This window comes from Pollicipes pollicipes, unplaced genomic scaffold (assembly GCF_011947565.3).
Source record: "Pollicipes pollicipes isolate AB1234 unplaced genomic scaffold, Ppol_2.1 Scaffold_3087;HRSCAF=3621_pilon_pilon_pilon, whole genome shotgun sequence".
Classification (NCBI taxonomy): Eukaryota; Metazoa; Arthropoda; class Thecostraca; order Pollicipedomorpha; family Pollicipedidae; genus Pollicipes; species Pollicipes pollicipes.
Window position 1 is genome coordinate 43,662,765 of NW_023596225.1, and position 22,986 is coordinate 43,685,750.

Sequence of the window (22,986 nt, forward strand, 5' to 3'; positions counted from 1 at the left end):
TTTTTCACTCCTTTTCCCCATATCTTATGTGAATTTTTCACTCCTGTCTGACATAGTCTAGTCGCACATGCCAAACCCATGTTTCCCTTTCTGAGGTTTTCAGATGTCATCCAAAATCGAGCTCACTTGAAACCACCAAGCATAAACAAGGCTCCGCAGAACCTGGACACCTATGGCTGTGTCCTACCTCACCTACAACTGAATCATGTCTGTGTATGCACAGAGCATGGACACCAGGCACCTTTAGGCCCAATAACCCCAGCGACTCCAGCCGCCTGTACGCATCAAGTTTGGTTTGTTTACAAAATGCATCACACTCGGCAGCAGTGTGCCAAATGCAATGTTTTCACGCATCTCCATTTTTTTGTTTTATCTCACCACCACATCACGAAAGCAGAGCCTGCTGCAACCACGAGCAAGGTCTGGTAGATAATTTTGCTCCACGTATTTCTTTTACCTGCAGAAACTTAGCCATTAAATTGTATCACTCCCAAATGCAACAGTGAAAAATTCAAGAAGGGTCTTCTAAATAAAATTTACAAGGTGGATATCACCATTTGAAAACTTATTTTAACAGATTCATTCATTCATCAAATCAGCTGATTGCAAAATTGCTCAATTAAGTATCATTCTTTATATTCATTTAGCGACTTTTGTTTTCTTTTTGGTGTTATACGGGTATCATACCATTTTATTATCCCTTCATTTCCCAAGGCCTCTAGAGATGCCATATGTTGCTTAAAATGTTGACCGATTTCTCTGTAAGATGCTCCAACTGCAAAATTGCACGTATTTTGTACATAAATTGGATTAATTCGTCAGCCACTCAAGCATGTTTGATACACATCCAAGAGTGAACAATTCACAGGAAATTAAGGGGACAATTTGAAGCACAGAGCTTCTTTTTACCGCCATTTTTGCCCCGTTAAACCCTCGGTTAGCCATTTTGTTTGGTTCATGGCGGTGCACAATAATGATAATCTATGCCTTTGGAGTGTCTGACTCACCACGCTACCTGATAAGGCTATCCCTATGCTGCCATATAGAGCTTTGGGACAGACCTGACGCAGCTGATACAGAAGTGTTGATGGTGAAATACTGCCCTCCGGAAATGTTTACCATGCACACCTCTTACTTGTTTCACATTTTAATCTCGCAGGTTGGTGGACGTAATTGATATTTATATTTGGGGGGGGGGGGGGGGGTGAGTGGGATGCCTCTGTCTGTCAGCAAGCTGTGCAAACTGTGGTAGCGACCTTTTGTTTTGGGGGACCAGGAAGAAGTGTGCCCCATTTTCTGTTTTAATCCATCGAGTTTCGTCATAAGGCAAATTATGAAGTCACAAGGCATGCAATGGGCTTATTTTGTGCTATGTTCTTGATTATTTATCCCAAATTTCTTGAAGTGGTCCCTCATGGTTGCATTAACCAGATGTTTTCCATAGTTGTCATGGTTTGCTGACTGGAAAATGACTACTGTATATATGTACTGTATTTTTTAACACTGGGATACTCTATGCTGCATAGCAATTGTATGATGAAGTAAAAATCAGCATTAAGCAGCAGTCAGACCATCCCATTTGAAACGTGAAGCCAACATCTCAAACTATGTCGTTAAATATGAATAAACAAGCCTAAATTTATGCTTTTGCTGCAGCTGAAAAGGCGAACATTAAATCTGGCACGGTCATCTAAAAGTTATGCTACTTTTGGAGAAAAGAGATTGTTTTTTGAAGCACACCCATTATTGCCTTTGACGGAGGTTAACCATGATAATCAGAATAACTTGTTCAAAGTGATTTAAAGTGTTTTGATTTGTGTGTTGTCAGCTTTGTCTGATGTCAACAAGCATACACAAACGAACTGAATAAAATACAGGTCCAAACCAGCCAAAATATGACTTTTAGCATGCTTTTATCATAACTGCTGCTATCAACAGACGGGTGAGCTGAGATAATGTTCAACATATGGGCTACTTTAAGTTAGGTTGAGTTGAGTAGGAGTGCTTTATACTTATTGAATTTTCTGTCGTTATTTTGTTGTTGGATTCCTTTGCTTTGTTTTGCGTTAAAAATGCTGTGGAAGGGAAGTGCAAAGTGCAGCATCAAGTTATTGGTGTTGCTGAATTTTGTATGTTCATTACACTGTCATGAAATTGCTATGCTTTCATGTATTGTGTTTCACTTTAATGACCTAAGATATAAAAAACGAAACAGTTTTGTCAGGTTTATGATATTACGTACATGCCAACTTGAAATAGATGTCTTTGTTTGCTTAAGCATCAGTCACTGGCTCACAAGTTCCATCTTTTGTAAAATGAATTTTTCATTCCCGGACGGTCTTTTTGCGATGGAATTTTTCACTCCCACCCTAGTTCAAAAGCGATTCCAGCTCACTGGTTAAATCCAGCTGCAAAAACTCGTCACTTCCACGCGGTTTCACATATTTGGTGTCATCGCTCTGTTGTGGCTTAATGCTTGCCGACCATGCACTCATGGTTTTACCTACCATGGAAAGAAAATAACGTCTTCCTAACGCGAAGGCAAATCCGTTACGGCGGGTTCCTCGCTGGGACGAAGAGTCTCAATTAACAGCTTGCACTCATCCGCACTCATTGGTGTACGCAAGTTTTTGCCTAGAGAAAGTTCCAAAAGGGGCTTCTTTCAGCCAAGTGGGCACAATTGCTTCGCGATAGGACCCCGCTTTTAATTCAGGAGAATTTTTTGAGCTCCAATCTAATTTTGACGGCTCAAGAGCCTATCTTATGATTTAGAAACTCCACAGTCGTCCTAAATTTCAAAAAAAAAAATACTGGGACTTCGGCCCAATGTGGGAGGCGGGCCACCTCTAGGGCGAGGGAGATATGGCCCAAAAGCCGCCCCCCCCCTCCCGTTTGCAAAGCACCGTTTCCGTACTTACGATGCAGTCAGTGTAAACAACCGGATAAACATTTGCCTCACCTTCATTGATGAGTATAAATACGGGGTGAGTGTGGTCTTTTACCAATCTTGTGTCTACATGCCGTTCTAGTAGTCGCTCAGTGGTCAGATGTATTGCAATTCACACAAGCTGCGACGCAACATTTATATTTGTTGCACACAAGCCATGACATATTATCACACGGTCACTTTAACGTCCGTCTAAAGCAGCATATCATTGATCATGTTAAAATAGGATCAATCTGGCATCGCTTAACTATGTTCTGGATAACGAAAGTGCACGAATATGCATCCGTGCCTCCGTTTGGCACGGCGTCGTCATCGCGGCTACTTGCCAATGGTCCCATCGATAATGACTTGATTCCTTCGCAGCTCTTTAAGCGTGGATGCTACACACATGCATCGTCGAGTGACGTCATAATACAATGGATCAGCATTTGCGTATTGATCAGTCACAGTGCCCATCAGAAAACCTCTAGCATAGTGTTCGAAACAGACTCCCCTAAAGCGTTATACGAGCATTTAAACGTGCCACGGTCAAACCTGTCTTAAGGATGCTGACGTGACCCTCAGAAGCTGAGAATGCTCAGAAAAGAACGACAACATTTCACCTTTGTCCAATTGGCATCTTTCTGATGCCCCATTTTATAAAGCGAGCTTACTTTGCTTTCCCTTCAGTGCCCCCAAACATTTGCCAGGCCATTGGTTTCATGTTGGACGATAATTACGTGAACGAAAACGATCACATCGTTTGGTAGCAACTTAGTTTCATGGTAAGTGGTGCAGCGACCTTGTCATGCTAAGTATAGTTGGCTAAGTTACAGTTGGTTAAGTTGACAAGTATACTTATCATGCTAAGTCACCCAGTTGGCGGTGCGCGCCCCCCGCCAGGCGGCTGAAGCCAGCCCAGTGCGCATCCCCCCCCCCCCCTCATCCCCACTGGGCATGCCCAGGGGCCGGCAGCGCCGTGTCGCACGACCCAGAGCCGGGCGGGAGGGTCACTCGAGGCCCAGCATCTTCTCGGAGGCCGCCCAGAGTTTGGCCGCCAGCTGGTCGTCCTGCGCCTGCGCGCTGGCCCAACCCCGGCGGCAGTCCGAGTAGTACCCGCCGGACTCGGCCGTCAGCGTTGGCTCCACTGCGCAGTAGACGACCGTCTGTGCACCCATCCGCGCGTTGCGGAAGAAGTAGCTAAACAGGACGCCCTTGAGGAACTCCGAGTGGTACCACTTGCCACGCTGCTCGCGGTAAATATCCGTGTTGACCACGCCGGGGTGCAAGGAGAAGGCGGTGACGCTGCGCTGGCGCAGGCGCCGCGCCAGCTCGCGCGCGTGCAGGATCTGCGCCAGCTTGGACGTGCCGTACCGGGTCCAGAGGGCGTACGGTTTCCGCTCGCATTCCAGGTCGTTCAGGTCGAGGTCGGTGAACCAGTGGCCCGTCGATGACACGTTGATGACACGCGCCGGCGCGCTGCGCACAAGCTTGTCGGTGAGCAGGTGCGTGAGCAGGAACGGCGCGAGGTAGTTGACCTGGAACGTGGTCTCGTGACCGTCGCCGGTGGTGCGCCGGGTGGGCAGCAGGCAGCCGGCGTTGTTCACCAGCAGGTGCACCTTCTCCTCCGTCTTGTTCACGTCGTCCGCGAACGCGCGCACCGACTGGAGGGAGCCGAGGTCGAGCTGCTTAACGATCACCTCGCCGCCCGTCTCCGACCGGATGCCGGCCGCCGCCAGCCGGCTCTTGCCGACGTCGCGCGACGCGATGATGACGCGCGCGCCGCGCCGGCTCAGCTCCAGCGCCGCCTCTCGGCCGATGCCGCAGTTACCGCCTGTCACCACGGCCGTCTTGCCCTCGAGCGTGGCGTTGCTGCGGCAGCGGGCGCCGATCATCCAGCGCCGGAACGCCAGGTAGCACAGCCCGCCTATGCAGAGGTAGAGCGCTGTCGGCGCCCACAGCCAGATCAGCACCAGCACCACCACGTAGGTGGTCCACAGGGCCACCTGCTCCTCGCGCTTGAACTCCTGCCAGTCCTCGCGCAGGAACGCCAGGTAGCTGCTCATCGTGGCGGTTTCGGGTGCACCTGGGGGTTCAAAGGAGCCGTCACACGAGCGGCCAGGTGGCAGAACACTGCTCCAGATGGCAGTAGTTTAGGAGATCCTCGTAAGCGTAGAGGTAGCATTCAAACGTCGTGAACGACTTTGCTGGCGGTATTCTTCATCTTGAGTTCATCATTTGACCAGCGTGTACATACGATAAGGCAAAATGCATACAGAGCATAAACATAGCCGGTCGACGGTCAAAGGTGCCAAACTAAACAAATCCTCTTGGAAGCAGGCAAAAATGTTAACATGACACAGCACACGAACGTACGGTGCTCGCAACTAAGTATTTCTGATTAAGGGAAGCCTCAAACTGTTTTTGAAAGCCGACACCGACATGTCTTCGTACCGTACACAACGGACACCACGCCGGCTGTTGGATTGAATGGTTACCAGTTAGAAAGCTGACGCCTGTCAACCACGGAGCCACAGATGCATGATGAAGAGAAGAAGGAAAACCGAGGCGACTATGAGCACACACCCCAGTTTTTGCACCGGAAATGTGCTGCACGAGCGGCGGCCCTTGTTCGGTGCTCCGAGCATCCGCTCCCGCGGAAAAGAAGGGGTATTTTAGTTCGACTACGCTCACACGACTGGGGACCAGAGGATGTGCGCACCGATCTCCGCATTTGTGGGGTGAGGTCTGCCTTTCTTAGTAGTCAGAGGATGTGACGAGTTACGATGCAGTATGATTCCACTGATTTTAAGAACATTTCGGTGGCGTATCTTCCAGCTGATAACATAAACAAAAATGCGGAAAAACCATGAGTGCAAGGCCTTTCTAGCTGACATCAACTTCATACACGTGTCAAAGCAGTGACCGTGCTATTTATTACGGCGTCTATTTTGGCGCCCCGTAAGTCGTCATCCTTTAGCTAGCTAGACGCAACCATAAACCTCTTGAGATACTTTCTTAGGCAACACAACAATTGAATGAGAAAAATAACATTGCCGCAAGGTCACGTTTGACGGTCAGACCAAGGTCAAAAGCAACCTTTTTTACTCTACGGTCTTGCTGTTCAACGTAATTTTTACTGCTCATTTCGAATTTATTGATAACGGGAACCAAACGGGATGGACTTTTTAAAGGCCAGGATAGGACACTGACCCAAAATGATCCAGATCAACACTTTGTTCTTGGGAACATAGTGGCTAGCGTTATCTTTTTCGCTTGTTCAGATGCAAAACTCAAATCAGTTTTACATGATTTTGATACCATGACCTTCAAAATGCCATACAAGGTCACTGATTTTAAATAAGCATGTGGCCTTTTGCTTGGAAAAAATTCCTAGATTCTGTGGCACTTTGGAGATCAACCTGGATTTTAACCTCATTCGACCTTATTTGACCCGAATTTCATGACCCAGGAACCCATAGCTTTAAAGTGAGCTCCAATCGAGTTTAACACACTCTTTGATTTGGTACGTCTAGCTCGCTTAGTTCCTGAGATCTCAGCGGGGTCAAATTGACCCCCCCCCCCCCCTCCCACCCGAAAGAAGAGTGTCCAGCCGGCCAACCGGGCGCGTGTTAAGTGGTAGTAGCAGAGGTAATGGCGCGTATCAGCAAAACGTGTAAAAGATTTTGCAGCTGAATTAATAACGGACATCAGTTTCTGAAGTACGAGTTTTCTCATATTAAACATGAGGCATGGGTGTCCTGATGTAAAACATATGCCACACCATAAACTTAAGTGCCGACAGTAAAATTGCTGTTGTCGATTGTAAGTGAAGAGAGTGGACGTTTATCAGTGGAAGTAATGATGGAAGTCTCTGAAGCATGAGTTTTTCACTTGGTACTCCTATTATGAATGTACATTAACACTAGCAGTAAGGTCCTGAACATGTGACGACTGTGCAAGCCCTCGCAGTACCCGTAACCACCGATTTGATGTTTTGAAGCATCCGCTCTCTCGTGCAGCGCTAATGTCACGAATAAATGTTCGCAGCACAATAAATGTCGCACAATTTTTAGGGCTGCAGAAGTGTTCGCAGCAGCACATGTGACATCCATCACTTTTTGGAGCACAGGTTTTGATGCGCAGTGATAGTGTCGCTTATAAATATTGCCAAAGAAGAAAATGGCATTGACGGGCTTCTTCCGAAAGACACAGGAGCAGCCAGCATTATATGGATGAAATGTGGCGTAACAACAGCGGAAAAAGGGATGCCCGAGTCATTCTCATTGGTGAGTTTTCTGTTGTTCGCTTCCTTTAATATTGACACCGTCAGCATTTTGTACGTGACTGTTGATAACACGTGAGATAGTACGCACCCGAGCTAAGCATAAGATCTAGGCTTGGCAACCACCAGGTAAAATGTTGAACGTTGAAAGTTCGCAAGTTCGCATGAATTTGTCCCGAAGGGAAAACGAATTATCGCGTTTTACATGTGTAAACCAACGCTATCCTTCCACACGAGGCATTCACTTTGCAACAGCTCCTTTTCATAGATCTTCAGTATTGATCCTGTGGTTGAAACGTCTAAGTGCAACTGCGCACTTGGCATAATTTAAGGCAATTCTCCCATTCCAGCAATGCAATTAGTTGAAGTCATGTTTTTAACAGGTACTGCGGCATAAACCGTGAACGGGAAAACGAAGAATTACTTAAAGCCATGATTTGAACAGGTATTCCTGCATGAACCGTGACTGGAAAAACGAAGAATTAGCTAAACCCATGTTTTTAACACGCATTCCGGCATAAACCGTGACTGGGAAGACGAAGAATGTGAATCGGAGTCGGATGTAACACATGTCTGGCTGTGTAACACTGAGCGCACATCGAGTCTCATAAGTAGCCCGGTAACATGTAAAACTGCATCGCATAGTGATATCAGTAATATTGTTCTTCTTGTTCGCCTGCGTCAATGCTGAACGCACATTTGCTTTCAGACAGTCTACTGAGAATGCAGCGCCATCATGAAACCTGAGAATGGAGGATGTCAAGGCCAAGTCATCCGCAGTTGTCCGACTCAAGCGCTTAAGAATGTAGTGCCTTGTGAAATCAGAGAACTGCAGAGTTCCATTATGAAATTGTTTTGTTGGTAGGAGCCACTCTGCTGTGCGCAGCGAAATCTATGGACAAAGCCACGGCGTATAGTACGGGTAAAGTTTCGCAACAGAGGTTGGAGGGGGACGAGGAGGGGGTAAGAAGAAAAATGGCAAATCGGATCCCAAAATACGCCAACAAGGGGTTGTTAAATTTGGCTCGCAAAACGAGTTTCTCCTCGAATTTGGTCTAATTTCTCCTCAAAGAGAGATGGCTGAACCCCCCTCCCCCCCCCCCCCACAACTGATTACGAACCTACAACCCTGATGTGTAGCAGGCATCACCTACGTATTAACAAGAAAGTTTTGGTACTAATACCTGTAATGTTTATTATGATGCCCTGCCTTGACATAGAGTGTCCGCTCTGGGTTACTAAGCGGACAACCAACATTCTGTTTGGGGGAATTGACGTCAGCTAGTGTGGCTCGAGCCATTGACGGTCATGAGTCCACGTGGTGTGGGGCTGTGCTATGCTATTAACCAGCATCTCATCAGCGTTCGGGGTGTGGTGACTTGTAACATCCAAGATGACAGCGTGGGATATACAGCAGGCATATGTGAATATTACACCTGTATATTCGCTTTGGAGACAATACTAGTTCCCTTGGAGAACAACTCCATGACAACTCCACGTTACGTCAAGTCCCTGAAGCCGCAATCGCACCTTGTACTGATCTCACAGCTACCGCCACGTCCTTTTCGTCTTCAAGGAGCGGGTAACCGTGCCAGACTGGTATTTCCGATAATTTAACGCTCGGTCGGTGGCGGGCTGCACGACATCGCACGCGCACGTCTCCAAGACGCACGTCAGAAACTCTGGCGATTCTTGTCATGATTACGTTTTTATATATTTCTAAAGCCTCGGCACTCGTCACATTCTCATCAATGTCACCTACGTTTCCATGCCCGGGGCAGTAGTAAGATGAAAATTCCACCTTCTGAGCCATGACACCAGCAGTCGTAGCATCATCGTTGGCTGTTTCCCTTCAGATCTAGCCAGCACGCTCGATAGCTGTCGAATTTACAGGTTGTTCGCATTGCACGCGCATTTCCAGCGGTTTCTGCCATTGTTTTAAAGAATTGTGTTGCATTGGTGGATTCAGATGAAACAACGTCCCCTGAGAGAATGCGGCTCATTGCATGGAACACCAAGTATCAAGCCTCTATGAGACTTAAACCTGCTTCTTATTTTTTATTTCACGTCAAATTTGGGCTCATTGCAAATGTTGCAGAAAAACCGGACCAGCATCGAGCATCATCTGTACTTGACCAGCATTTTGCATACCGGCATGCTGAAAATATTGTGGAAAATGTTTCAAGCATTTGTTCTGCTTGACAAGGAAAACTCCTAGAACTGCCATTAGTGGCTGCACGACAATTATGTATCAAAGAATGCATCGCCGCCATCGGTCGGATCGGGTGGAACTGGTCAATTCGCAGATGCCCCCGTGGTTCAAGCATGTCTCCCCCGGGCCTCGCTCTGCGGTCTCGCCTCGACTACCGTCCAAAGTACGAGGTCCCTTATCGGTGCGACAAGTGTTCCCACTCCCCTCGACAATGTCGCGCATCCCGCTGCCTGTGCGCAACTGGGGCGGTGCTCTGCACGGCTAGGGCGGTGCTCTGCGCGGCTGGGGCGGTGATATGCATGGCTGGGGCGGTGTTCTGCATGGCTGGGGCGATGTTCTGCGCGGCTGGGGCGGTGGTATGCTTGGCTGGGGCGGTGCTCTGCTCGACCGGGGTGGTGCTCTGCATGGCTGGGGCGGTTCTCTGCACGGCTGGGGCGGTGCTCGGCGCCGCAGTGCCGGCCTATCCGGACCGCTCACCTCGATGACGTCACGCTCGATCCGCCCGGCTGCGGTTCTGTCTCGTCCCCACCCGGCGCGGCACGATCACTGGCTGCCACACAGCGAACACCGCACGCCTTGCAGCGCTGCCGCCCTCCTCCTCCTCCCCGCCACCCTCACAGGCCCCGACGTCACGCACTGCGCGCTCACAGCGCCGCCCCAACGTGTACTAGACCCCGCGCCTAGGCCGGACGCCGCGTGACAGCGCATTTGGCCGGCCCACTCCGAGGCTGACCTTGAGCCTCCCGGCCGTACTCACCGCGTGAGGACCGCTGGCGCCGCCGCCCGAACTCCCCTCCGTAGCTCGCCACGCCGTGGGCGCAGTCTGACGACCCACGGCCTTGTCCGGACGTCGCCCGGCGACTGCACGTCATGGTGCCAGCGGCGGCTCCAGCCACGTGGCGACAAGGGTCGGCGCAGGCGGGGCCTCCCCGGGTGTTGGCCTCGACTCGCCCCTGCCGCCCGCGGCGAATCACGTGGTACTCAAACGGCTTTGATACCGGCTGAGCTAACACGAGATATTGTTGACTCGGGTGTCGCCGTCGAGGCAGTGCAGCAATGAGGACTGAAGGTCACCACGCTGTTCCACGGTCACAGGGGTAGCACGTGATGTCCACAGCTGGGTGCCGCTACACCCTGGTTCAGGAAGTGCGCTAGATGGTGTTCCAGGTGTCAGTTTTCACTTGTCAGCTGACGCCCGCGGGCCGAGCTGCTTGCTCGCCTGCGACGCTACCTCAGCAGTGCTTCGCGTCTCTATTCCCGCGTGCACTCATCGGCGGGAGCGCGGCGGTCTCACCGCTGGTCAGCCGGCAGAGCGGAGCGCGCTGGGCGGGGCGTGCCCGCACGAGGCACTCCCAGCCGGCGCGTGCTGCTGGGGCTGTCTCGGCCGGCGTGCTACGCCGTCTACACGCGCCTCATGACCTGAGCGGCGGGCCTTGCGCCGTATTCTATCGAGTGGTATTTATTCTCTCAGGGGAAGTGAAAGTGACAGGCCGCGTGTAAACGAGATGAAGTGAACGTTTTTTACGGTTGTGGGAAAGCGATGCCGATGTCACGTGATATGCGCACAGATAATCATCTTCTGATAGGTCTGAAAATATGCATTTAATTTGTCATGTCCATGTTAAAAATATGTGCAATCGTTAATGTACTCAATTGATTTCAAGGTGTTAACTGACCTGAAAAATCATTCTAGCCTGGGATTTGTATCTTTACAGCTGCTGATACGCGCGGGAGAAACCATCGCTAAACTAGCCCAAATGGCTTTCAAAAACGTTCAGCACTGCTCGGGCTCGGCCACAGCGACCTGAATAACGTCCTGTGGTGTTATTTTGTTACCGCCTCACCTAAAACTTTAAACGCACACCATGTGAGAGGTATCGCGTGTCATAACGCTACATTAGCAAAATTTTATGGTAGACTAGTCTATAATCTACGCATCTCTCCCTCTCTCTCTCTCCCTTGCCCCCTCTCTCTCTCTCCCTCTCTCTCGCTCTCTCCCTCTCCGTCTGCCTCTCTCTCTCTCTCTCTCTCTCTCTCCTCTCTCTCTCTCGTCTCTCTCTCTCTCTCTCTCTCTCTCTCTCTCTCTCTCTCTCTCTCTCTCTCTCTCTCTCTCTCTCTCTCTTTTTCTCGGGTGTATGTGTGTGGATGTGCGCTGTCGGGTCAGTCAGTGCAGCCCCGCCCCGTCACCTCGGCTCTGGTAGCTTACCGCGGGTGCACATTGGACCCGGATGTCAGCCGAGTGAAGCAGCGGATATACCCTGTGTCAATGTGATGTCTCTGGCCATGAGATAGCGGCTTCCAATCTGCAGTCATGCTTTCGTCTGGCCTGGATCAACATCAATTGACGGGCAGAGAGCACATCCTACACTACACATCTAACGCTGTCGTGCGGAGTCCTCGTTCAGAGCGCTCATGGCCGTCTCGTTCCGGCTGTGACCTCTGTCTTCATGGTGTTCCCAGCTACAGAGATAGTTGAGCAAATGTGCGTGACACACTTGAGCGACATTCAGCAAGGAGTCGAAAGATGCTCAGGAAAATTTTTGCACCGGAACCCTACATATTTACACTTCACCATATTGCTGCTTATAGCTGTGTCCACTGCGGTACAGAAAGGGCGATGATACGCCGGCCCGCTGCACGTTCCGTGTACCAAGGCGCTGAGCTACGGGGGAAAAAGGGGGAGGGGGGGGGGGGCAGTCGGTATGTCAGCGGGCCTGAGCGAGAGCTGAAGCCATGGTATGATGTGGATTAGCTGTTGCCGATAAGAACAAAAGTGGTATCTCATGGCAGTAAAGATCTCCAGAATCCTAAAAACTTCCAGCGTCCTAAGATATAAGGTCCCTAAAATTCTCAAAACTCTTTAGGACGAAAAATGCGATAGAAGACATCTAACCGTTCTTGGTAAGCGTTCACTCGCCACATGCCATCTGTTCTGTGAGAACACAAACTATTCATAACATGCGGAATGCGATTGATTCAATACTTGCTTTAAAAAGACGCCCTCCGCGCATTACCAGCCATTTGTTGTTCAACACGCTCTCGGGTAGGGGGTCAATGGGATCCCCGAGGGTTTTTTCCGGAATCATTTTAGAACGGCGTCTGACCTACGGAAGGTCAGTCAGGCAACGGATTGAGCGAAGGTGTTTTCAAGGGAATCGTTTATTTTGATTCAATAACGGAGTATTAGACGAAATCATACGCCTCTCAGATAGTTCCCTAGGCAACACAACAACTGAATTAGCGAATGCCATTGACCTGGGGTTAGGTATAAAGGTCAGCCTAAGGTCAAAATCAGCCTGTGTTTTTACTCTCGAACCTGCCGTATGGGGTAGTTTCTGGTGCTCATTTTGAACTAATTGATAACAGAAACCACATCATACAGTGTCCATGGACTTTTTAGAGATCAGAACAGGTAATTGTCCCAAAGTGACACAGGCCAGCATTTTGTTTTTAGAACCATAATGCCATGCAAAAATGAAAGCACCCTGGTATGGTTTTGTGCCCCATGACATTCGAAACGAAATGCCAGACCATAACGAAAGGTCAGTCAAGGCTATTTATCTTGAACGAGCGCCAATGACCTTGTGCCTAGAACAGGCATCTCGGTTCACGGCGGTTGCATGAGAAAATCTGGGGCACTTTGGGCACAAATCGGGACTTTGACGTTGTTTGACCCGATAGTCATAATCTGGGAAGTTGAAATTTTGACAACAGCGAGTTTATTCACATGATAAAATACTCTGTGAATTTCGTAATTCTAGTTCTGATAGTTTCTGGAATTTTAGGTGGGGTCAAATTGACCCTCCCTACCGGAGCGGAAGGCACTTAACCGGCCACCCGAGCTCGTGTAAAGATAGTTCTGAGATAACAAGTCGATCCCACGCCCTGTGATTGACTTAGAAGACCATCACACGATGTCGTACTCGCTTCTCATCGGCTAACAATCGCATCATTTACGTCACATGTGACTAGGGCTCGTTTCCCTTGGAAGTGGTACATAAGATGCACCGTTGGTTTCCATGCATTCTCATGCTTTTGTATGAGTGCTTTATCGGAGGCCAACACGCGCTAAGGGTATCATCATGAGAGAGGCTAAGTCATCTGACTGAGCACCAAAGAGCAGTCGGTCGACCGACGACAAGTTGCAAAGCCGGCAACACTTTAGTCCTTTGGGATTTCCCGAACTTGAATGCGTTCCGCTCGTTTCAGGAACAATTCAAAACCTTTGTTGGCATAAGCCTCCATTGCCTTAAGCTGTTGTTGTATTGCGGTTGATTGGTATTTTGCAGCTCCTGAAGAAGAGCACACGACGGACCAGCACATCGTCTTCAACACAGACTCTGCGGCGGACGGCAACCACAATCTAATCTAGATTTCTCTTCAAGAAGCCTGATGACGGCGTTGGCCAGATGCAGCGAATGTAAAGATAGCGTCTGCAAATAAAGTGACTGAAAAGATAGGCTTGAAATCGGCGTTAGCATGGCGCCAACCATTTAAGTCGCCATGTGACGCACAGGGTCCCGTCACCGCCCACCACCTGCCTTCAGGCGGTTCGATGCTGCACGAGATCGCGGTGCGATGTCACTGACGCGGAGCCGGGAGTGCGCGGAACTGGTGCTGGTCTCTGCTCCCGCATGTACTCGAAGTTAGGAATGCTGTTGACCGTTTATCCAGGAGGGAGCGTTTTATCCGCTTATGGGGTTCTCGGACGGGTAACTGTTCCGTGGCCAGAGACAGAAGTCGTGCTGTGATATCGATCTCAGATCGTTGGCTAACATCACATCGTCATGGACTGGCGGATGGTATGTGAGGTACGCTGGTTCGTATGGGCCGCAATTCTTAAACTGATTACAGTGTAACACCGCATGAGACAGGCCAACATTGTGTGTGAGGCTATCATTACGTCGCCTTTTCTGTTGGCTGTTCTGAATAGACTTTATCCCATAGGAAAAATATATTTACACAAGTCAACAATCAGAAGAAGTCAACATGAGTCCACAGCAGTCAACATTTCGCGAAGGAGGCATTATGATCCATGCGCCAGAAATGGGGCATTTGACGGCGCGTCTTATAAACGTGGTTACATGCGAGCCGAGGTTGATTAGCTGACTGCAACAGTCGTGGTGAACAACGAAACGAGAAAGAGAGAGAATAAGCGATCTAAATAGTGAAAGAGCAGCATCAAACCAAGGCGATGATGTTAAACGAGTGAAAAACGACGTTGTCTTTCATCGCAAAAGCTGAAAATGCCACAGAATCCAAGATAATACCAACATATTTTTGCACCCAGGGAATTCCAGCATATAACTAACAGCGAACACTGTCGTGTGTAACAACAGCTAGTCGGGCGTTGTCGAGCAACAGCCTCTGGTAGCCTGAGCTCTCTTAAAGCTTGCTGTTGCGTCGAATCCAGTCTCCGAACTCTGGAAATCACACACTGATGTCAGTCGGGTGCCAGGGGCCAAGCGGTTTAGGAGATGCTTACACAGAAGTTGATATGTGACAAGATTCCTTTTTGGTTGGCGATGCGGTAATTGCCCAAATACATGGAATCCTCAGCGAGCAAAATTCAATGCCGATGCATGCAAAAGAACACGGTAAAAATCCGCGAATAGAAGGGTGCATGCGACTCCAGAGGCACAAGCAGGAAGATCGGCTGGCAGCAAACTCCTCGCACGCCGGCAGCTGACCCGAGGACCAGAGTACACAGACGGGGAGGCGAGAGGCGCTGTTATACCAGGGCAGTACTAGTACCAGGTAAGTACTCACCCGAGACGCGCGCGTACACGCCCGGGTAGCCGGGCAGAGCGCAGCCCTTGCCGAAGCTGACCACGCCGACCTGAGTGTAGATGTCATTGTCGCCGACCACGGCCATCGGGCCGCCGCTGTCGCCCTGTCGACAGCGGGGGGGGGGGGGGAGGGGGTCAGCAGCATGCAGGCAGCCGAGCGGGCGCCGAGGTAGGCTCCGAAAGGAGCGATGTGATGCGCAGAGACACCTGTGTGCGCAGTGGGTCATGCATGCGGTCTTTGTCCGTTCTGTGCCCACGTGCCTTGTGAACAGACCTGCATGCTGATCACCGCTGGGGGTCTGTTCATGACGTCATCGTTCCGAGCAGGGAAAGAATCGAAGCACGCCTGCCCGTCGTCGCTTAGCTTCCCCTGACAGGTGCGAGCTTCCACCTCGTCTTAACCCGACAGTGACCACCCTTCACATGACGCGCTTTCGCGTGACGTCACAGGCGCCCGTCGGCAGATGTGGCCTCACCTGACACGAGTCCTTGCCGCCCTCCGGGTAGGCAGCGCACACCATTCGGCGCGTGATACCGATCCGGTCGGCCGCATAATCGCTCTGGCAGTCGGCGTTCTCCATGATGGGCACGCGCACGAACTGGACAGCGCTGGCGCCCACCAGCGACTCTGACTTGAGCAGGCCCCAGCCGGCGAGCACGGCGAGGCGCTTGGTGTAGCAGGTGGAGGGCACACGGGACTGGCAGCGCACCTCCGGCAGGCAGATGGGCCGAACCCAGCCGTTCTCAAGCGCCATCAGTGAGCGTAGTGAGCTTCGCAGTCTGCGGCAATCAGCAGCGGGTGTGTCATGGCAGAGAGAGTGAGAGAGAGAGAGAGAGAGAGAGAGAGAGAGAGAGGAGAGAGAGAGAGAGAGAGGAAGATAGAGAGAGAGAGAGAGAGAGAGAGAGAGAGAGAGAGAGAGAGAGAGAGAGAGAGAGAGAGAGAGAGAGAGAGAGAGAGAAGAGAGAGAGAGAGAGAGAGAGAGAGAGAGAGAGGAGAGAGAGAGAGAGAGAGAGAGAGAGAGAGAGAGAGAGAGAGAGAGAGAGAGAGAGAGAGAGAGAGAGAGAGAGAGAGAGAGAGAGAGAGAGAGAGAGAGAGAGAGAGAGAGAGAGAGAGAGAGAGAGAGAGAGAGAGAGAGAGAGAGAGAGAGAGAGAGAGAGAGAGAGAGAGAGAGAGAGAGAGAGAGAGAGAGAGAGAGAGAGAGAGAGAGAGAGAGAGAGAGAGAGAGAGAGAGAGAGAGAGAGAGAGAGAGATAGAGAGAGAGAGAGAGAGAGAGAGAGAGAGAGAGAGAGAGAGAGAGAGAGAGAGAGAGAGAGAGAGAGAGAGAGAGAGAGAGAGAGAGAGAGAGAGAGAGAGAGAGAGAGAGAGAGAGAGAGAGAGAGAGAGAGAGAGAGAGAGAGAGAGAGAAGAGAGAGAGAGAGAGAGAGAGAGAGAAGAGGAGAGAGAGAAGAGAGAAGATAGAGAGAGAGGAGAGAGAGAGAAGAGAGAGGAGAGAAGAGAAGAGAGAGGAGAGAGAGGAGAGAAGAAGAGAGAGAGAGAGAGAGAGAGAGAGAGAGAGAGAGAGAGAGAGAGAGAGAGAGGAGAGAGAGAGAGAGAGAGAGAGAGAGAGAGAGAGAGAGAGAGAATAGAGAGAGGAGAGGAGAGAGAGAGAGAGAGAGAGAGAGAGGAGAAGAGAGAGAGAGAGAGAGAGAGAGAGAGAAGAATAGAGGAAGAATAGGAGAAGAAAGAGAGAGAGAGAAAAGACAGAGAAGAGAGAGAGGAGAAGAGAGAGAGAGAGAGCTTACATCATCTGTTTGCAGATTTCCGTCTGAATGTACTTACTTGACGATAGCTACGTCGTTATCTTGCGTTGCGCGGTTGTATTTCTCGTGTTTGATGATGCTTTCCACCCGGAAGATTCTTTCAGACTCATCATTTACCCGCTTATGCTTGGCAACGGCGATGGCCAAACGAGTGGGTGTACGCCTGGAATAGACGTTTTGAGGATGTACATGTAGGTGCAAAAAACACGCAACATATTGTAGCCCTGTTCGCATAAGCGGGCGGCGACTGGGGATGAATGCGATCGGGTGTACGGCGAATAGCCCGGCGCTGCGTACCAGGCTGCTGCGCAGTTTTCAAACCATGTTCATTGCAGACGTCATTGCTGTTACTTATCACTGCTCATTGCAGGCAAAACGTGGTGGCTGGAGACAAACATGTAAGCCACGGCTCTTGCAACCTTACACCATAATGCACATCACCGAGCTTACAGCAACGCGTAATACAAAACTGAAGCAAGAGATGTGAGCTTGGGTAACTACTGCCACCGTCACTGTGAGTGCAGAGACGTCTGCTGGGCGTTTGTGGCCCTTAACATGAATGTACTCTGAGCAGGCTCTAGCAATGTATTGGGAGCAGCTGTTGAATTAAGGTCCACACCTGACTTTCCCTTCCCACCCAGGTGGCTGACTTTTCATTATGAACGCTTGTCTGATCAGGATTAATTACCCGTCCACGCAGTGAGCGGGCCGTCAAGATGTAGCGCTCGTTGATGATGCTTCCGCCGCAAAACTGAACTTTCGAACGACCGGTCTGCAGCGCTACCTGAAACGGTGCAGCAGAGGGTTTTGCGAGCAGCAAATTCAGAAACAAAAACAGAAACAAGACGACCACAAAAGGACCGCATCACTTGAACAGCCGTCGACTGACGATGTGATTTGCTGGCACATAATAAGCGCACCTATTCATGCGCGCAATTCACCTGGTAAGATCGGCCGCACAAGTCTACCGTGACCCAATCTACATGATAACTGGGGCGAACAACCACTCGGTGTCCCGCCCACTACACCAGTGACTGCCCAGTCACCCGCCCACTTACCAGCCAGGTGAGTCATGTGGCGGCGCCTCAACTCGTCCCGCCCACTTACCAGCCAGGGGAAGGCATGTGGCGGCGCCTCCGAGCCACCGACAATGCGCTTCGCGGCCTTTGTTCGGCCGCAGATCGGGGCGTTCAGGTCAATCGGCTTCGAGAGGTCGATGAAGGGGTCGTGTCGACCACGGCGCTGGCCTCGACGGCTTCTCGCCCCAGAGGCGTGCGCCTTACAGCGCAAGCGCCCCCGCCGAGTCGGTTCGAGCGGAACTCCACCTGCATTTGGCCCGAGGCCGTGACCTCGACGTCCCGCGCGTCGGCGCGGAAGGTCCGGCGGCCTTCGCCCTGCGGCCGGGCGAGCAAGAAGTCGCCCTTGCCCAGCTCGAATACGTCGCATGTCACCCGGAGGTCAGCGCCGGCGGTCTCCGTCTGCGGCGAGGAGGAGTGGTGAGGGTGCCACCGTCGCCAGTCGAGTGCGGCGGCCGTCGAACCGGAAGGCGGCGCCACCGGCGGCCGGTTGGGAGCGCTCGGGAGGCGAGGACCGGAGCTCTGCCTTTGGCCATCGGTCGGCCTCCGAAATGTTTTAGGCCATGGGTTGACCTCCGAAATATTTAGGCCATGGGTTGACCTCCGAAATGTTTTAGGCTATGGGTTGACCTCCAAAATGAGCCAAAAAACGGTTGATCCAAAATTGTAACGCCCAGATATGGATTGAGTTAGATAAGAGAGACCTCGGTCAGGAAAAATCCTGTCTTTGCAGCGTCGGGAACCACTGCGTTATTTTGTAAAAAGAAGATGGCCTGTCATTTGGAGGTTTCACTGGGCATGGTGGATAAAACTGGACCTCCGGAGCATGGCTACTTGTCGATGTGTGGACCAACACATATGCAAAAGCATATGTTATGTGCATAAATAGCCCGAGGGCCCACCCAGGACTTGCCATTATTCTTAAGCATACTACGCATAGGATATTTTAGTCATTTTCTGAGTCTGGCAGCCTTTTTCTATTACTCAAATCACTGAGACCCAGCAGCCAGCACCAAGGTCTGAGAGCGCAGGACATATTGTCTTGCCATGGTGCTAACCGCCAAAGCGCGTCCGACCATTTCAAAATGCCAAATTCAAAACTTTGGCCATGGAAAACTATTTATGAACCATTCCGATGCATTAAATCTGCACAAAGCTCGAAAATCTCCAACGGATCCTCCAAGTTCTTGCAACCATATAATTGATACCCAATAAAGGCCAGGGACGGTGCGAGATTGATGCGGTGAGAGATGGACCCTGCCCTGTCAGGGCGGTCTTGCAAGGAAAAAACCCCTGATTTACGCCATTACAAACCTGGGCGATCAGAGAGTGGGACACATCCTTTGTTCCTGTTCCGACCCCCATACCCAACTCTCCAGCCCCCCCCCTCCCCCAGCCCTCGTCCCCGCCTGCCACTACACCTGACCATGCCTGGCGCCGAGATACCAGGACCTGTGTCGCCAGGTGCTCAGCCGCAGAGCTGATGCACTGCTGGGTTCAGGGTTGTGGTGGCCATGCCTCGGAGTGATCTCGGCTCCTGGTCACCGGGATACACGCTCAATCCTTACACACTTTGCCTAACTCATGTGTAAGCAATCGACATAAGTTAAAAAGGCGGAGTCCGTCTCTGGCTCAGAATAAGCTTGCACAACCTCGGGCTTAAACCAGGACTCAGCTTATAACCTGTCCGTCAATCAGAGCTTACTGACACCCTCTGCTTGTGTGACATTTTCCACGCGATCGGATCATAAACAAAAAAGAAGAAGAAATGAACACCGCGGCAATCTGGAAATGCAAGTTGCCAATTCATCATTGCCCATGCCACTGCGGTATCTTTTCAACACTTCGTTTTGCACGCCTTGCCTCCCCACCAATACACACAAAAAGTGCCTCCCTGTCAATTGCCAAAGCATGATCCCTTCTGGCACGCGCTGTGGCTGGCTGTCAGAGGCATCGGGTCGGAACGATAGGTCCTGGATGACAGTAGGACAAGGGATGAACCCCACGCGGGTGAAAACTTCGCATCGATCCGTACAGCGTCTGTTCTGTGCGTCTGGCTGGAGAAATGTCCACACATGTCTGAATTAAAGCACAACAGTGGCAATGCTTTACTAGCAGGCAGCTACCAGTGTTGAATATCATCTCAAGGAATCATGATTTTAAGCTCGTTCTGTAAAATGCAATAGAAAGCTTTGATAAGCCGCGTACTTTTACACGCCCCGGGGTTCAAACTAACGACAAACAATAGCTGATCAACAGCAATCGCTCACGACATTTGCCACGTGAAATGGCAAATGTATTCATATGTATGCACCGCCTAAAATACAGCAAGACGTAATGATCAATGCTGCTAGGTTTTGGAGGGGGCTTTTGCCCTATATTGCTATATACTACATCATATGATATATAGGCATGCCTCTGAGGTGGAGACCATATATCTGAGGCGATCGCTTAAAACAAGCCATGTCTGATTTCAATTCACGACATCCTGTCGTGATGACCTGTCTTATCCGTACAGTGCAAGGTGACAAGGTACTAGTGCTGATTCCCATAGCCATTTCCAGCCTGCTATGTCCCTATTCATATGATATAATGCTAGGTCAAAACACATCCGGTACTCGTGGTGAAAAGTGCATGGAGACTGGGCGATCCAATCACCCCGCAGTAAGCTTCCACTGCGCTGGTTTTCACCGGAAACGGCGGCGCTTATGACAGGAGCAGTCACATGCGTTCACAAATAACCCAACAATTGGTATTGCTGCGCTTATCTTCTGTTGGGTTGGTTATTAGCCGTTTGGATTAGAGCTCTTTCGACCACACCTGCTATTGGACATCTATCTTCGTTGGGGAAGACGCCGAGCATCCTGGCGTCAAGTTGTAACCTCACGTAAGAATGAACCGCTCGGACAGCTTCAAAGGGTATGATGAGGAAAGAACTACTTACTATAAACTCCCACGTGTTCCAGATGTAGCCAGGATAGTCTTTTGGGAAATTCGGTGATGTGAACTCGGCCGTTACCCCGTTCCGCAGTCGGAACCTGCCGTAATCGGGCACTGTGGGTAAAACCGGAAGAGGTCAGAGGTTACTGCGAAATAGTCTCTTCATCTAGACGCGATGGCATGCAGACTTTTGAACAAAATAATCTGCATTTGCAAACCGCAGTTGAGAAAGCATGCTGTGATATAGCAAAGCCTGGTGCGCAGACAGTGGCAATGTTGCAAGCCGAAAGCATGTGAACCTTTATGATTATTCTGTTTGGATGCTACACTATGGATGGCAGACACGAAGGCATCGCTCGGAAATATTCGGGGCTGTTCAGACCGACGACAAGGATACCCTAGTATGCGTGCACAAAAAACCTTGCTAGTACTGCTGTGACAGAGAGAAGTTGGGCAGCACTTGCACTTACGCCAGGAGTCCAGCTGGATAGGTTGCACCGACATCTTAGACAGCCGGAACGGCGTGACCCACTTGTTGGGCCCGAGCTGCTCCAGTGGTGGGATGCGGCCCGCCAGAGCTGGGGACTCCTGAGGAGGAGGCTCGCGTCCCTGTAGACCAAAGGGCTCCTCCTCCTCGGGGAAAAGGGGAATGGGGCGCAGCCATGAAGCTGGCACCCTCTCTGTGAAGGCTACCTCTTCCTCCTCCTCTTCCTCCTCCTCCGACACAGGAGGCAAGGGACGCAGCCAGGTTGCCGGCACCCTCTCCGTGAAGGGCACCTCTTCCTCCTCCTCCTCCTGTGGTGTCAGCGCCGGCTCGCTTCCATCCACACCCGATTCCCCCGGACCGGGACGCAGCCAGGAAGCCTGCACGCGCTTAGTGATGGACGCCTTCTCCTGCGGCTCGGATGGGGCCTCCTGACCGGAAACCCCTGGTATGGGAGCTTCCAAACTCTGGCAGCCGGCCTGAAGCAGGCAGGCGAGAGCGGTGAGGCACCGTCGTCATGGTAACCAGTGGACCGCTGACAAGCAGGCTTTGCGTTTGAAGGAAACGCGGTCGCAGCGGTTTCATAAACACGTGACACACGAACGTGTCACGTTTCCCGCATGGAGGGATGCGATCCTCCCACGCAGTCTCCCGGAAACCATGGCAAATTCACCAATGGCTGCGGTGTTTTGTTGGCGTAGCTGGCGATGTGTTCAGTTGCATGCTTTGCAATTTTTACAGTATGATCCTCACATGTGCGACGCCGGTGATTGTATTGATGCGAGTTACTAGTGTAGTATGCCATTTCAGGGGACAAGCGGCCTGGGCTCTGACTCGCTTTGAGAGTGTTACCCCTTCACACTGACATATATATATAATTGTGTGTGTGTGGTGTGTGTGTGTGTGTGTGTGTGGTGGTGTGTGGTGTGTGTGTGTGTGTGTGGTGTGTGTGTGTGTGTGTGTGTGTGTGTGGTGGTGTGTGTGTGTGTGTTGGGTGTGTGTGTGTGTGTGTGTGTGTGTGTGTGTTGTGTGTGTGTGTGTGTTGTGTGTGTGTGTGTGTGTGTGTTGTGTGTGTGTGTGTGGTGGTGGTGTGTGGTGTGTGTGTGTGGGGTGTGTGTGTGTGTGTGGTGTGTGTGGTGTGTGTGTGTGTTTGAGCGTGTGTGTGTATGTGTGCATACATGTTTGAAACCGATGCGGAATGACGATCCCAAAGCAAACTGGTGTTTTGGATACTTCATGGATCTTTTTTGCTGAAACAAGGCCAGGGACTCACCACCAGATTATGCTATATGCTACATTTGTACCTTGCAGATCTGTACTGGACCAAAATTCTGATGAACAGTTAGTGCTGTGACTTTTGCTTTTTGAGGCACATTCGTACAGGATGCCGCAACTTTTTGAGCTCACGCTCACAAGGTATAAGGCTGTTTTGAGCGGGAATGTCGCTGTCCAAGACTTAAGTGTTAAATCGAAC

At 50.7% G+C, this 22,986-nt stretch overlaps 2 protein-coding genes across 3 annotated transcripts in view; both read right to left on the reverse strand.

The window, feature by feature from the left end:
- Positions 1-3,072: 3,072 nt before the first annotated feature.
- Positions 3,073-10,246, reverse strand: LOC119090680 (retinol dehydrogenase 12). 2 transcript variants are annotated; one of them, XM_037213525.1, is made up of 2 exons: positions 10,181-10,246; positions 3,073-5,012 (listed from the first exon to the last, which is right to left on the reverse strand). In XM_037213525.1, exon 2 carries the CDS (start codon positions 4,990-4,992, stop codon positions 3,937-3,939), a length of 1,056 nt encoding a protein of 351 aa, XP_037069420.1. In that variant the 5' UTR covers positions 4,993-5,012; positions 10,181-10,246; the 3' UTR covers positions 3,073-3,936. The 2 variants fall into 2 exon arrangements, with proteins under 2 accessions (XP_037069420.1, XP_037069419.1); XM_037213524.1 differs by lacking the exon at positions 10,181-10,246 and adding an exon at positions 9,901-10,085.
- A 4,461-nt stretch (positions 10,247-14,707) lies between these two features.
- Positions 14,708-22,986, reverse strand: part of LOC119090310 (serine protease 44) — a 28,640-nt gene continuing 20,361 nt past the window's right edge. Inside the window, exons 6-9 of the mRNA XM_037213096.1 lie at positions 17,032-17,175; positions 15,689-15,992; positions 15,193-15,316; positions 14,708-14,846 (exon numbers count right to left, since the gene is read on the reverse strand). Of these exons, the coding sequence (XP_037068991.1) occupies positions 14,809-14,846; positions 15,193-15,316; positions 15,689-15,992; positions 17,032-17,175 (610 nt within the window). The 3' untranslated portion in view covers positions 14,708-14,808. The remainder of the gene's footprint in view (positions 14,847-15,192; positions 15,317-15,688; positions 15,993-17,031; positions 17,176-22,986) is intronic.

What these genes read in the sequence shown, in the direction of transcription:
- LOC119090680 (XM_037213525.1), bottom strand. Translation starts at nt 4,992, where the DNA reads ATGAGCAGCTACCTGGCGTTCCTGCGCGAGGACTGGCAGGAGTTCAAG.